At 37.8% G+C, this 12,439-nt stretch overlaps 1 protein-coding gene across 7 annotated transcripts in view; it reads left to right on the top strand.

Moving 5' to 3' along the window:
• MYO5A (myosin VA) overlaps positions 1-12,439 on the top strand; it is a 185,281-nt gene that overhangs the window by 77,559 nt on the left and 95,283 nt on the right. For 5 of the 7 annotated variants that reach the window (XM_087859219.1, XM_045812047.2, XM_045812046.2 and 2 more), the window contains 2 exons: positions 6,935-7,091; positions 11,456-11,599. In XM_087859219.1, the coding sequence (XP_087715345.1) occupies positions 6,935-7,091; positions 11,456-11,599 (301 nt within the window). Of the gene's footprint in view, positions 1-6,934; positions 7,092-8,012; positions 8,101-11,455; positions 11,600-12,439 lie in introns of those variants that run through there. The other 2 variants (XM_087859221.1, XM_087859222.1) reach the window with 2 other exon arrangements.

Genomic DNA, 12,439 nt, shown 5'->3' with positions numbered 1-12,439 from the left:
TTCCATCTTGAATGGGTGGAGCTAGAGAGTATGATGCTAAGTGAAGTAAGTCAGAGAAAGAGGATTGCCATATGCTTTCACTCATATGTGGAATTTAAGAAACAAAGCAAACAAGCAAAGGGAAAAAAAGAAGAGAGACAGACGAAACAAGAAATAGACTCATTCACTATAGAGAACAAACTGATGGTTACCAGAGGGGAGGTGGGTGGGGGGATGGGTGAAATAGTGATGGGGATGAAGGAGGGCACTTGTGATGAGCACTGGGTGATGTTACAGATTTGTTGAATCACTATATGTACAGCTGAAACTAATATAACACTGTGTGTTGACAAATTGGAATTAAAATAAAAACTAAAAAAAATAAATAAATCTTCTTGAGATTGATCAAAAGCGGAAATCATGAAAACACAGAGCATAGCAGCTTGATTTTGATGTGTGATAATGATGTAGAAAAACTTACACCTTTTAACGAGAGAGAGAGAGAGAGATTTAGGTTCTCAAGTGAAGCCATGTCTTTAAGTTATCACAGTAAAAACATGGCTTTGAAAGAAAGCCTTATATCACATGAATTTAATATTTTTTTCTTTTTAACAAGGGATCAAATAAGGGAGAAACAATTAGATTGATTGCCTGCAAAAAAGTAAAACTAGATTTTGTTTCATGCAAACATGCTCACTTATTAGCTAAAAATTAGATGTAGGTGCTTATATACTTAACTAAGGTCAACGGCAACACCCAGTTGTTATCAGAGAGTCAATATCAACATGGGTGGAAAGATTAAATTGTGTTCCACATGAGTCAGGTCTGGGGTTGGATTACTTAGTTTAGTCATGAATGATGAGGCTGTGAATGAAAAGTATGCTTTAAATTTGCAGAGAACAAGTTGATGGTCTTAGAAGATATGAATAGTATTCAGTAGGACCATGATGAACTAGAGAGATTACATTTTTTTACAGGGTAAAGTTGAGAAGGAAAATCTATAAAAGAATATACCTGATGGAAAATGAAAACTGAGTAGATATAAGAAAACACTGGACAGACCAAACAGACACAGGTAGACTGAATAGACAGAAGTACTGAGGACCAAAGAAGGAAAATGTGTAACTCCTGTCTTTCAACAACCCAGAGTGGATTTTCTGTTCTTGAATAACTTTTTTCTGAGGTTTCAGGTGCTTCTATATAGTTTCATTCCCATGGCATTCTTCCCATTCAACCTAGTTTTCTCCTAATCGTCATGTAAAAGTCAATGAAAGCATCACCTTTTCAAGAAGGCATTTCCTGACATCCCCTCCTCCCATCTCCTACCAATTCCATCCTGTGTAGACCTCCTTTTTAAAATGGAGTGAAGTAATTGAAATATTTTCAGTCTCTCTGACTAGACTATGACCCCAGAGTCTTTTCTTGTCATAAAATGATTGGCACATTATGACTGCTCATTCCATGTTTGTTGAATAAATGAACAAAGCAGTATTTTTAGGTGGTGGCTTTTAGTTCACATTAGAGCCTCTGGAACCACCATTGATAAAACAGGTCAGAAGAGCTTACCTTCAAAGGCACCCAGTACCCAGGTATGTAGTAGTACTGTAGAGGCCCTTGAGAGAGTAACTGGCGAAGCCAGAAATCATAGATCTTTTTTTCATGCGTCCATAGGATGGTCCAGATTGATCTGACTTTGATGAAGCATGGAGAATCTCTGTTCTTTAACTTGGTTTTATCAGGCTTTTGAAGTGATAGCTACATCCCAAAAGTGGAAACAACTTTCTTATAAGAACAAGAACACTTGAATGATTATAAATATTGCCTGATCAGATAAGCAAAATTTCAAAGAGCAATAAATTATTATTTACATATATATATCCATATAAAGCTCACAGCTCAAATGAATAGAAGAGGGTAGACTTTAGTATTCACCTTGAACCATAAAATTTTTTTTAATTTTTATTTTTTAATTCGGGTATAGTTAACACACAGTGTTAGATTAGTTTTAGGTTTACAATATAATGATTCAACAATTCTGTATATTACTCAGTGCTCATCATGGTAAGCATACTCTTAATCCCCTTCACCTATTTCACACATCCCCCTACCCACCTCCCTTCTGGTTTGTTTTCTGTATTTAAAAGTCTGTTTTTCTGCTTGTCTTTTTTCCTTTTTTCATTTATTTTGTCTCAAATTCCACATGTGAATGAAATCATTGTATTTGTCTTTCTCTGATTGACTTATTTCACTTAGCATTATGCCTTCTAGATTCAAACATGTTGTTGCAAATGGCAAGATTTCATTCTTTTTTATGGCTGAGTAGCATTCCGTTGTCACCACATCTTCATTCATTCATCTGTGGATGGACATTTGGGTTGCTTCCAGATCTTGGCTATTGTAAATAATGCTACGGTAAACACAGGAGTGACTATCTCTCTCTCTCTCTCTTTCTCTCTCTACCTACCTACCTATCTACCTGTTTCTTTTCAAATTAGTGTTTTCGTTGTCTTTGGCTAAATACCCAGTAGTGGAATTACTGGATCATAGGGTAATTCTATTTTTAACTTTTTGAGGAACCCCATACTGTTTTCCACTGTGGCTGCACCAGTTTGCATTCCCACCAACGGTGCACAAGAGTTCCTTTTCCTCCACATCCTTGCCAACACTTATTTCTTGTGTTTTTGATTTTGGCTGTTCTGACAGGTGTGAAGTGATACCTCATTGTAGTTTTGATTTACATTTCCCTGATGAGTGATGAAAAGCATATTTTTGTGTGTGTCTTTTGACCATCTGAATGTCTTCTTTGAAAAAATGTCTATTCATGGCTTCTGCCCATTTTAAAATTGGATTATTTGGGGTTTTTTGGTGTTGAGTTGTGTAAGTTCTTTAAATAGTTTCGATATTAACCCCTGATTGGATATATTATTTGCAAATCTCTTCCTTCATTCAATAGGTTGCCTTTTTTGTTTTCTTGTGCAAAAGCTTTTTTTTTTTTTGCAAAATAAAAATAGTTTAATTTTGCTTTTGTTTCCCCTGCCAAAGGAGACATATTTAGAAAAATGTTTTTAGGCTGACGTCAGAGAGATTATTGCCTATGTTTTCTTCTAGGAATTATATGGTTTCAGGTCTCACATTTAGATCTTTAATCCATTTTCAGTTTATTTTTGTGAATAGTATAAGCAAGTGTGAACCATAAAATTTTTATCCCCGATGTTTTTGTCTGCTTTCTCCTCATTACTGTCATACCCTTCTTGTCTTTCCTTTCGTGTATCTTTATTATCTGTTATCCTTCTCTCCTCTCTGTCTTTGCTTGGCTCCCCATTCCTACCTATCTCTGCTCTTACTCTCTCTTTTTGGCATTTCTTCCTATGGCCACATACATAGAACTGAAAAACATTTTAAAGCCTTTATTGTACCTATTTTATAAAGAGTTCTACTTCTTGCATTTAACTTATAATTAATAATCAATGAATTGATTATTTTACATTTTTACTCTTTGTAGCCCCTTACTGATTTTGGTCATCTCAAATTCGGGGGTCCTCCAGAGAAGAAATGTTGTGTATTTCAAATGTGGCCACTGAAGACCGTCTGAGTGTCTGTAGGCCTGTCCTTTTCCAATTGTCCTTGGTCCCAAGAGTTTACCCTGGCCTGGAGTACAAGCTATAATCCACTCAACATCTGAAAAATCAACTCCAAAGTTAGACTTTTAGATTATAGTACTTTGGAATTTGAGAAGGACTTTGAGTACTATTAATCTTAAAGATGAGAAAACTGAGCCAGGGAGGTCATGCAATTGCTCAAAGCTGTGTAGCTGGTAAATGACAGATTTAGGATTAGAGCCTTGATGCAGGGAAGCTTTTATATAATGGAAGAGCGGTGCTTATTTATATATTAGAATGCTCCACTAAGCTTGGGAAAAAGGGAAGACTCTGCCAAAAAGTCAGGGAAATAGAAAAAAGTAATAAAGTCCCTTAAAAAAATTTAAAAACTGTTGGAATCCAGGATCCTAAATCCTGGAAAAGAAAATGTATATGGCATGGGCTTGATATCAGTGTGTATATGCACATAGTTGTACAAATCTGTGACTCATTTGAACAACCCTTGATCTTATTGCCTTTAATATTTTTCTTCTTCCCTGTAGTAAAGAGCTTACGAATTTTTAGATTTTTCGTTAACAACATTTTGATATTAAGACTTGAAATAGCCTTTCAAAGGCAGTACAGTTTAAATAACAGTTCCCATTAATATTTTCATCAGACTAGTGGAAGCCTCCTCACTTCCTTTGCTGTTGGAAGGAGTGGTGTCACACAGGGTGTGGTGACAACTGATCATGAAGGAATTAGGAAGAGATCATTTTTCTAATCATATTGTAGAAGGGAATCCAAAAACTGTTGATACTGTGCTTTGATTAATGTATAGAAAAAGGCAAATTCTGAGGACGTTTTAAATGACTAAAAGAAAGGACACTGGCACCACGATGAGAACTGTTTTATTAGATGATTTATGTTTTTTTTTTTTAAGATTTTATTTATTTATTCGACAGAGATAGAGACAGCCAGCGAGAGAGGGAACACAAGCAGGGGGAGTGGGAGAGGAAGAAGCAGTCTCATAGTGGAAGAGCCTGATGTGGGGCTCGATCCCATAACGCCAGGATCACGCCCTGAGCCGAAGGCAGATGCTTAACCGCTGTGCCACCCAGGCGCCCCTAGATGATTTATGTTTTAATCAGCTGTGAATGAACAGAGGCAATGGGAGTGTCCAGTTCTGTCTAGAAATTTAAATAAAAAGAAAATGAGATGGTAAGTATGAGGTTCAATGATGTTTCATAAAAACAGGGATTACATGCAAGCTTGTACTATAAAATTTAAACATTCCTTAGTGTGTCACCTAGGTCCTCCTGATTTTCCCCACAGTATGGGAGTCAGAGTGTCAGGAACAGATTGCTATACTCCCACTGTATTTTTCAAGGTCTATAAAATAAGACAGTTACCCTCATTTCTCAAAGGAAGAAGAAATTTTTCCTTAGAAAAGTCCTAAATTTCTACCTTGGAAATTTATTGCCAACTACTGTGGATTCTGCCACTTTGGTGTCTCTTAAAGCTCTCTACCTCTCTCAGTCAGGACAGCCACAACCTTTGTTCAGACTTCCATAATTTTTCGTCTGGACCCTCGCCACTCATACTCCACATTGCTGCCAGAGTGATTTTACTCATTGAATTTTATTCATTGTGTTGTTTTCTGTTTAATGGCACTCCATTACCTTTAGCTAAACTTCAGATTCCATAACAGCTCATGTGAGAACTTTATGGTCAGGTTCTTGGTCAACTCTACAGCCTTATTCATCATTACTCCATGTTCCAGCCAAACTGAATGATACGCTCTTTCCTAACTTCTCATGCATCTGAACTTTCATTTATGTTATCTCCTTTCTCTGGAATGTTTCCTTTCTAACTTCCTCATCACTTGCTTACTTTTCCCTAGTTATTTTTCTAGACCTTGTTCCGGTATCTTCTTCAAGGGGCCTTTCCTTATCACCTCTTCCTCCTTTCAGTGCCTCATCACATATATTATAATCTCAAATTACAATTTTTCTTTCCTGTTAGACCATTAACCACTTGAGGACACAGATCACAGCCTATTTCATTTGTATCCCTAGTGTTTAGCACAATGTTTGGCATGTAGTGGGTATTAGATAAACATTTGTTAGATAAATAAGTCTCTTGTAAAAGATAAAAAGATCATTTTCTGTAATAGAATAACATCTCTATCTTGTGGCCTTATAGAATAGTTCCACTAAAAACCTTTGAAGTCACCCTGGTCCAGTCTCTTTGTAAATTAAGGGCATAAATAATACCACCTTTATGTACTCGTTCAGTTATTTTGATGAAGAGTTAATTGCTGGTTCCATCTCAGGAAGTGGCAGTTTCCTACTTCTGTCTTAGTAGAAATCGTAGTCAAAGCAGAGAGATTTAGGGGTGCCTGGGTGGCTCAGTTGGTTAAGTGTCTGCCTTGGGCTCAGGTCATGATCCCAGGGCCCTGGGGTTGAGCCCTGTGTTGGGCTCTCCACTCAGTGGGGAGTCTGCTTCTCCCTCTCCCTGTCCCCCCACTTGTGCATGCTCTGTCTTTCTAGTGCTCTCTCTCTCTCTCAAATAAATAAATAAAATCTTAAAAAAAAGCAGAGAGATTTATTCTTAAGCTAGGTTTCTCATTGAGGTTCCATTTACTTGTAAGCCGTACACATTTATTGAGCATTTGTGATGTGTCAGGCTCCGCACTAGGTGCTGGATATTAAAGATAAAGATGATTTAGGTCTTTATCCTCCAAGAAATGATAGTCATGTGAGCAAGTGTGTCACTTAGAGTTTTTGAGTCATTGTGTGAATGAATTGAAGATGGAATAGTAAATAGTCTTTGAGTTCCGACATATTTGGACAAGTCGGCCAACATATAAAAAAACTGTTTCTTCTCAGCTAATGAAGATGCTTTCAGTAGGAGCTGGAGTTTGTGGAAGAAATGACTGTATGGACCATTAGCTACTAGACAATTTATAAATTTAATTAAATAGAATTTTCTTTTAAATTCCCTTGCTGTGGCTCCTTTCTCTTCTGAGGTGGTTGACAGCAGTCCTGTAATATACCAGAATTATTATCTAGAAATTAAATAATTGGTTTGAGATCTGTACACACAAAAATTCAGAGACCCTCTATTACAGATTCATCCTTAGATGTGATGCTGTCTGATTTGATGCTTGATATCTTCTTCTCCCTCTCTGTTCATTGCTAGTTCATAAGTAGTTATTTTTATTAGGAAGTATCATTCTTATGTTCCTTCCCACATTACTGCAGGTATGAACCAGAAGAAAGTCACCATGGCTCGCTGGCGAGAGCACAGAGGAAATAATGTTAGTCACATTCAGAAGTGGGCAGCACTGGTAGTTACTCTTCTTTGTTTTACAGAGATGAACGAAATCAGTCCATCATCGTAAGTGGAGAGTCTGGGGCAGGAAAAACAGTCTCAGCTAAGTATGCCATGCGATACTTTGCAACTGTAAGTGGTTCTGCCAGTGAAGCCAATGTTGAGGAAAAGGTCTTGGCCTCCAACCCCATCATGGAGGTAAGACAGCAGCAGCCTTGGCCTTCTTACTATATTCTCTTAAGAAACCTGCTCCAAAAATTATTGAAACAACACATGTCAGAAAGTCTGGGCTCTCCCAGCCGCTGAAAGTAAGAAAATATTTTTCCATGTGTTAGTAAGAAGACATCTACGAAAAGTAAAAAGTCAGTAAGGTAGCCATTTGAGTAAAGCCCAGCTCTGGAAGCGTCTACTCGATTCCAGAATCCTGCATTTTTAACCTACCTGCATTGAGTTGTTGCCTTTAAATAACTGGCAGTGGTACTTCCTTTTCTAAATTTCTATTCTCCTAGTTAATTGACTCATGTCTATTGTTCCTTGTACTAGAAGTGTGTTCCTCATCCCCCCCCCCCACAATTCTGAGTCTGTAAGATTCACTATGCTCAAGCACAATGAATTTTATCATTCCTTTGCCCACATTTCATTTTCTATACTTAGTGCAACTTGTTTGGCTGTAAGTTTGTATTTTTTTTTTCCCAGATTTGAGCTATAGGCTTAAATCATGATCTTGTAAACATTTTTCTTCTTGTTTCTGTGAAGCACATCACACAGCTTTAGATTAGAAAAAAGAAATTCGGTAGCCATAAATTCCTGAGAAAGGAAGAACTATGAAAGGATGTCCTTTCAAAAGTCCAATATGTATGCAAAGAAGACATGCTCGTGTCAAAGAAAGTGGACCTGTTTGTGTGAGAATTTGAGTATTTCAGGATTCGTAACTAGAGAATTATTTGTCTATTAATATGATTTTAGAAAAGTCACATTTTTGTAAATAGTCCCATTAAATGGAAAAAAAGTAATTTTCATTACTAATGGAGATAAATTATTTTGGACAGGGAGAAACAAGCCTTTCTTATTAAAAATTCAGGTCAGCATTTTTTATTACTGTTTTTTCCCTTTGTCAAGCCTTATTTGTCACCCAAACACAGATGGAGTTTAGAACTGGCCTGGTGCACCTGTGATACAAGTGGTTTTTGCAATGATCAGTCCAGAGGTAATTGTGCCTGGTTTGCAGTGCCGTGTGTGACACTTCCAAACAGAATGTTGTGCCCCCTTGCCTGCAGGGCTGCCCTCCAGAGCAGGAGGACCTCTGTCCTTGGGACCGAGAGGACAGGATGTGCTGGGGAAGTTACGGGGCTACCCAGACTAGGTGCACTGTGCAAAGAGAACTGGAGAAGTTTTCTGAAATAGCACAGATGGGGAGGAAACAGAGGTGTGTGCCAAAAAGACTAGTAAAGATTTTAAGCAAATATTAATATTTGAAAGAATTTAAGCTACAGATAGAGTGCTGGATGCCATTGTTAATACTGGGGAATATAATCCGTAGAGCCAGCTTTGGGTTTTGGGTCAGAAAATTACAGGGCTTTGCTTTGCTTCCTACCATTAGTGTGGCTATTTTTGGTCACAACAAATTCTCTGTATTTGCAATAGTTTAGTTCATTCTTAGTCCCTAATATTAGAATATCCCAGTCTAGATTGTAATGGCATCAGGGAATCCCACCTCTTCTAGGCCTGGACCATATAATAACCTGAGTCTGGAATGAACCTTCTAGAATATTTTATGACCTTGCTCTATTCTCATTCAAAAAATAGCTACATTGGTTTTTCTACAATACAGATTTGCGTTGTGTTAGTAGGAGAGATTAAAATGGCCATAGATCCTAGTTTTTAATATGTAATTATAAGGAATTTACCTTATTTGCTGGGTCGAACAAAAACAGATAAAGGCATCAGTTAGGCTTAGCTACTCCCTTCTATATTGTGTAGTTTTTCTATAGGAATTTGGATTAAGAAAATTTGGCAAAGAACGAACTAATTTTCAATAACTACAAATGAAGGCATCTCAATTTGAAAGATTAAAATGGAATCTGGGGCTAAAGAATGGTGACAAAGGGTTTGCAGTTATAGGAAGAAGACATAGATGAAATACTGAGTATGTGGCCTAGAAACCTGTCTCAAGGCCGTGTTTCTATATCAGAGTCCTTTACTGTGATGTCAAGAACGGCATGCGTGGGTCTCCACGACCTGAAAGTCCTCCTGGCTAATGAGCATGCTACACAGTTAACCTCACAGCCTAGTGGCTAGTGGGATTTGCACATGATCCTTTGGAAAGCAAGCTCCTCATCCTCAGCATAGGCTCCTTTTGCAAAATATGAGTGATGCAGAGATAAATGATTCTTTTTTGCTCATTTTATCATGCTTTTTCTCCTTTCCTCCAGGAAATTTTCATCCTAAGATGGGGACAGGGAAAGATTCTTGAGGGCACAGTGGGTCTTAATAGTTCTTTTACATCTTTAATAACCATAGTTAAAGGTTTTCATCTCCTTTTAGCAAAGAAGAATAACTCGCTCAGCACTTCACTGAAATCAATAGTAAAATCGAGACCACAAAACTTTTTTTCATTAACAATTTCTTGCTAATTGAAATGAAAGTAGCATCAAGGGAGCCTGTTGTAAATACAGTCCTTATAAGGCAGAGGGAGCAATTAGGGAGAACGGACAAAAGGTATTGTTTATATAGAGAGTCTTCTTTCCTTATCAAGTTCAAGGCTTGTAGTCATATAATTCTAGTTTTGAGAAGGACCCTACAGCTCATCTCTGCTAGTCAGTTTACGCTTGGAGACACTACTGCTCCTCAGAGGATTAAGTGTTGGCAAGTTGGTAGGAGGGCCTGGTCTAATACGCAGGTCTTCAGACTTGTATTTCATTCGCTCCTTCTGCCATTGTTTGCTCCATGTTAAATGCCTGTTATTCAAAGACAGAGGGCAGGGGTCTCAACCCTGGCCTATTCACTGCTGCTTCTCGTGGTGTTGTTTGGCAGCTCGGCCCCCTGGGCTCGCACTCTGAGTCGTTAGGAGAGGGATGGCATATGGAAGGTGGGATGGGGTCAGGGAGGGAGGAGAAGGTGTGGACCCCCTTCACCAGCTTGCTTAGTTGCTGGCAGGAAGGTGCTTAGGACAGTGCCTGGTAAACACTCGGTGGCCATTATTACCACTGTCTCAGTTACTACCTCTTCTTCATCTGCTCTTTGACGGAATATCCTGTGTTGCAAGAAAATCCTGTGTTTATCATTAATTCCCTTTTCTAAATAAAATGAAAATAATTGGAATATATGGAGACTTTTCTTTGTACTTTTTGTCATATCAAGAAGGGGAATATCTAGGCAAATGTATTATTGAACTGTCTTGGGCTACACTAGATCACTCTTACTTTGCTGGGAAGATAGCTTTCTGTCATTCTTTCCATTTAAAATGTTAATCTGAAATACCGCGGTGTTCTCATTGCCAAAGCAAAAATAGGACAATACCCGCCCTGTATTTCAGAGAGTAAAATGCGCTTTCTTTGATTGTTCAGATAATCTGATGTGTTGATTTTTTGTGGCTGTGTTTTCACTTTTTCATCACTTAAATTTGTATTGCTTTTTTAACACTCCAAAGCATTTTCATGTCTTTCTCTCTGCTGTGGTTTCAGTCTACTAAATCCTGATCATCTCAGGCTTTGTAGAAGTAAATTTTGGTAATTTTATATAAAATATTTTATTAAACATTTAATACATGCATTATGTGAACACTTGCTTCTCTAAGTACACCATGTGTTTTGCTTTGCCTTGGAAGAAAAATTTCTAGAAACCTGTTACCTAAGTCAGGAAGTAGTACATACATTATCTTAATTTTTAAAATTATATAAAAAATTTAGCAGAAAGTTATATTCTCTGAATTCTGTGGCAGGTGTTTTATAAGTTAGATACAGCTCTCAAAATCCAAGGGCAAATTTTACTGTGTCTGGTTTCCGAAAATGGCTTTGCATTGAATAGGTGATTAGTAAGATTCTGCTAATAACCAGTCCAACTGGGCCTTTATTATCGCAGGATAAGATGATAGAAACTTCTAGCTAAAGAGACTCAACACCAGAGCAACATTTCCATGAAAATATTAATTTGTCTTAACCAGCTTATTTACATAAAACAGACTAATTTTTCGGGAAATGCAAACCCTAGTATGCTTCGGCAGCCCCCAGTCCCATCTGTTTCTTTCTTTGTTGACCTGAATGAGTGTGTTTCGATCCCACCAATGGTGTGAAGACCTCCCAGCCACTGGGCTCAGGTTTGCTGTTTCTGAAGATAATGTGTGTGAGAATAGGAAGGCATATCTGAACCATTAGTCGGTATCTGTGTGGTTGTGCATTGGGCAAAGCATGCACTGGTGCCTGCAGGGACAAGATGGGTTCTGTTCTTAAAAGAATCCATTTTAAAGTGTGGTGTCACACTCTGTCCTTTCTCTCCCTGAACAGACTCTGTAAATGTCATGTCATGAACTGTACTTCTAAAATATGATTTTTTCCCCTTCTTAGTCCATCGGAAATGCTAAGACAACCAGGAATGATAATAGCAGCCGCTTTGGGAAATATATTGAAATTGGGTTTGATAAGAGATATCGAATCATTGGTGCCAATATGAGAACTTACCTTTTAGAGAAATCCAGAGTAGTATTCCAGGTAAGCCGGACTGCCGTATACTTCCAGAGCTCATGCTTGCTGGGATGCATTTTATTTGCAGGTACTCTTGGGCATATTATGACAATATTACTACAAACCACATTTGGACTGAAATATGTAAAATGGTACCTGTCAGAGGCAGGGCAATACCTATTAGACTAATAATGTGGTACTGGTCACTGGTTTAGGTTTAATGGTTTTGACTTTTTCCTACAGATGGTTGTAGGAAACGCTTAGTTAAAAAGAGGTGCTAATAGTGTATTTTTTTTTAAGATTTTATTTTTTAATTTATTTTAGAGAGAGAGTGCATGTGAGCAGGGGAAGGGGCTGAGGGAGAGAGAAAATCCCAAGCAGACTCAGTGCTGAGTGCAAGCTGACATGGGGCTCCATCCCGTGACCCTGAGATCATGACCTGAGCCGAAATCGAGGTGTTATTAGTTTAATCTTAACTCTTGTATTTCCCAGTTGATAGGGAAGACATTGGGTTATGTTTTCAGTAAGTTAAGTAGTTTGAACTTAATTCCTTGTCCTCTTTTCTTCCTTCTCCTCTCTTAGAATATGATCTTGTTCAGATAGACTAATGAAGGTTAAAAAATCTCCTTTATCAGACATAAGCCCCTTTTGAGGATCAAACCTGACCTTGAGACCACACTATGCTTTAGTCAGCTGAATACACTGCAGAATTCAAGGATTTGATGGTAGAGTATAAGGATTCAGTTTTGTATGAACAGTATTATTAAGTTGCATTTTTAAAGTATGTATGTGGAAAAAGGACGGTCAGGAAGTACTAAGAAATTATGTTAAAATCGTACGTGATTTATTTTCTGTTCTGTTAAATAT

Source organism: Ursus americanus, chromosome 36 (assembly GCF_024610735.1).
Source record: "Ursus americanus isolate L20-20 chromosome 36, mUrsAme1.1.p, whole genome shotgun sequence".
Taxonomy (NCBI): domain Eukaryota; kingdom Metazoa; phylum Chordata; class Mammalia; order Carnivora; family Ursidae; genus Ursus; species Ursus americanus.
The sequence above is the reverse complement of the archived record's forward strand: the minus strand, read 5'-3'. Positions and strand labels throughout refer to the sequence as shown.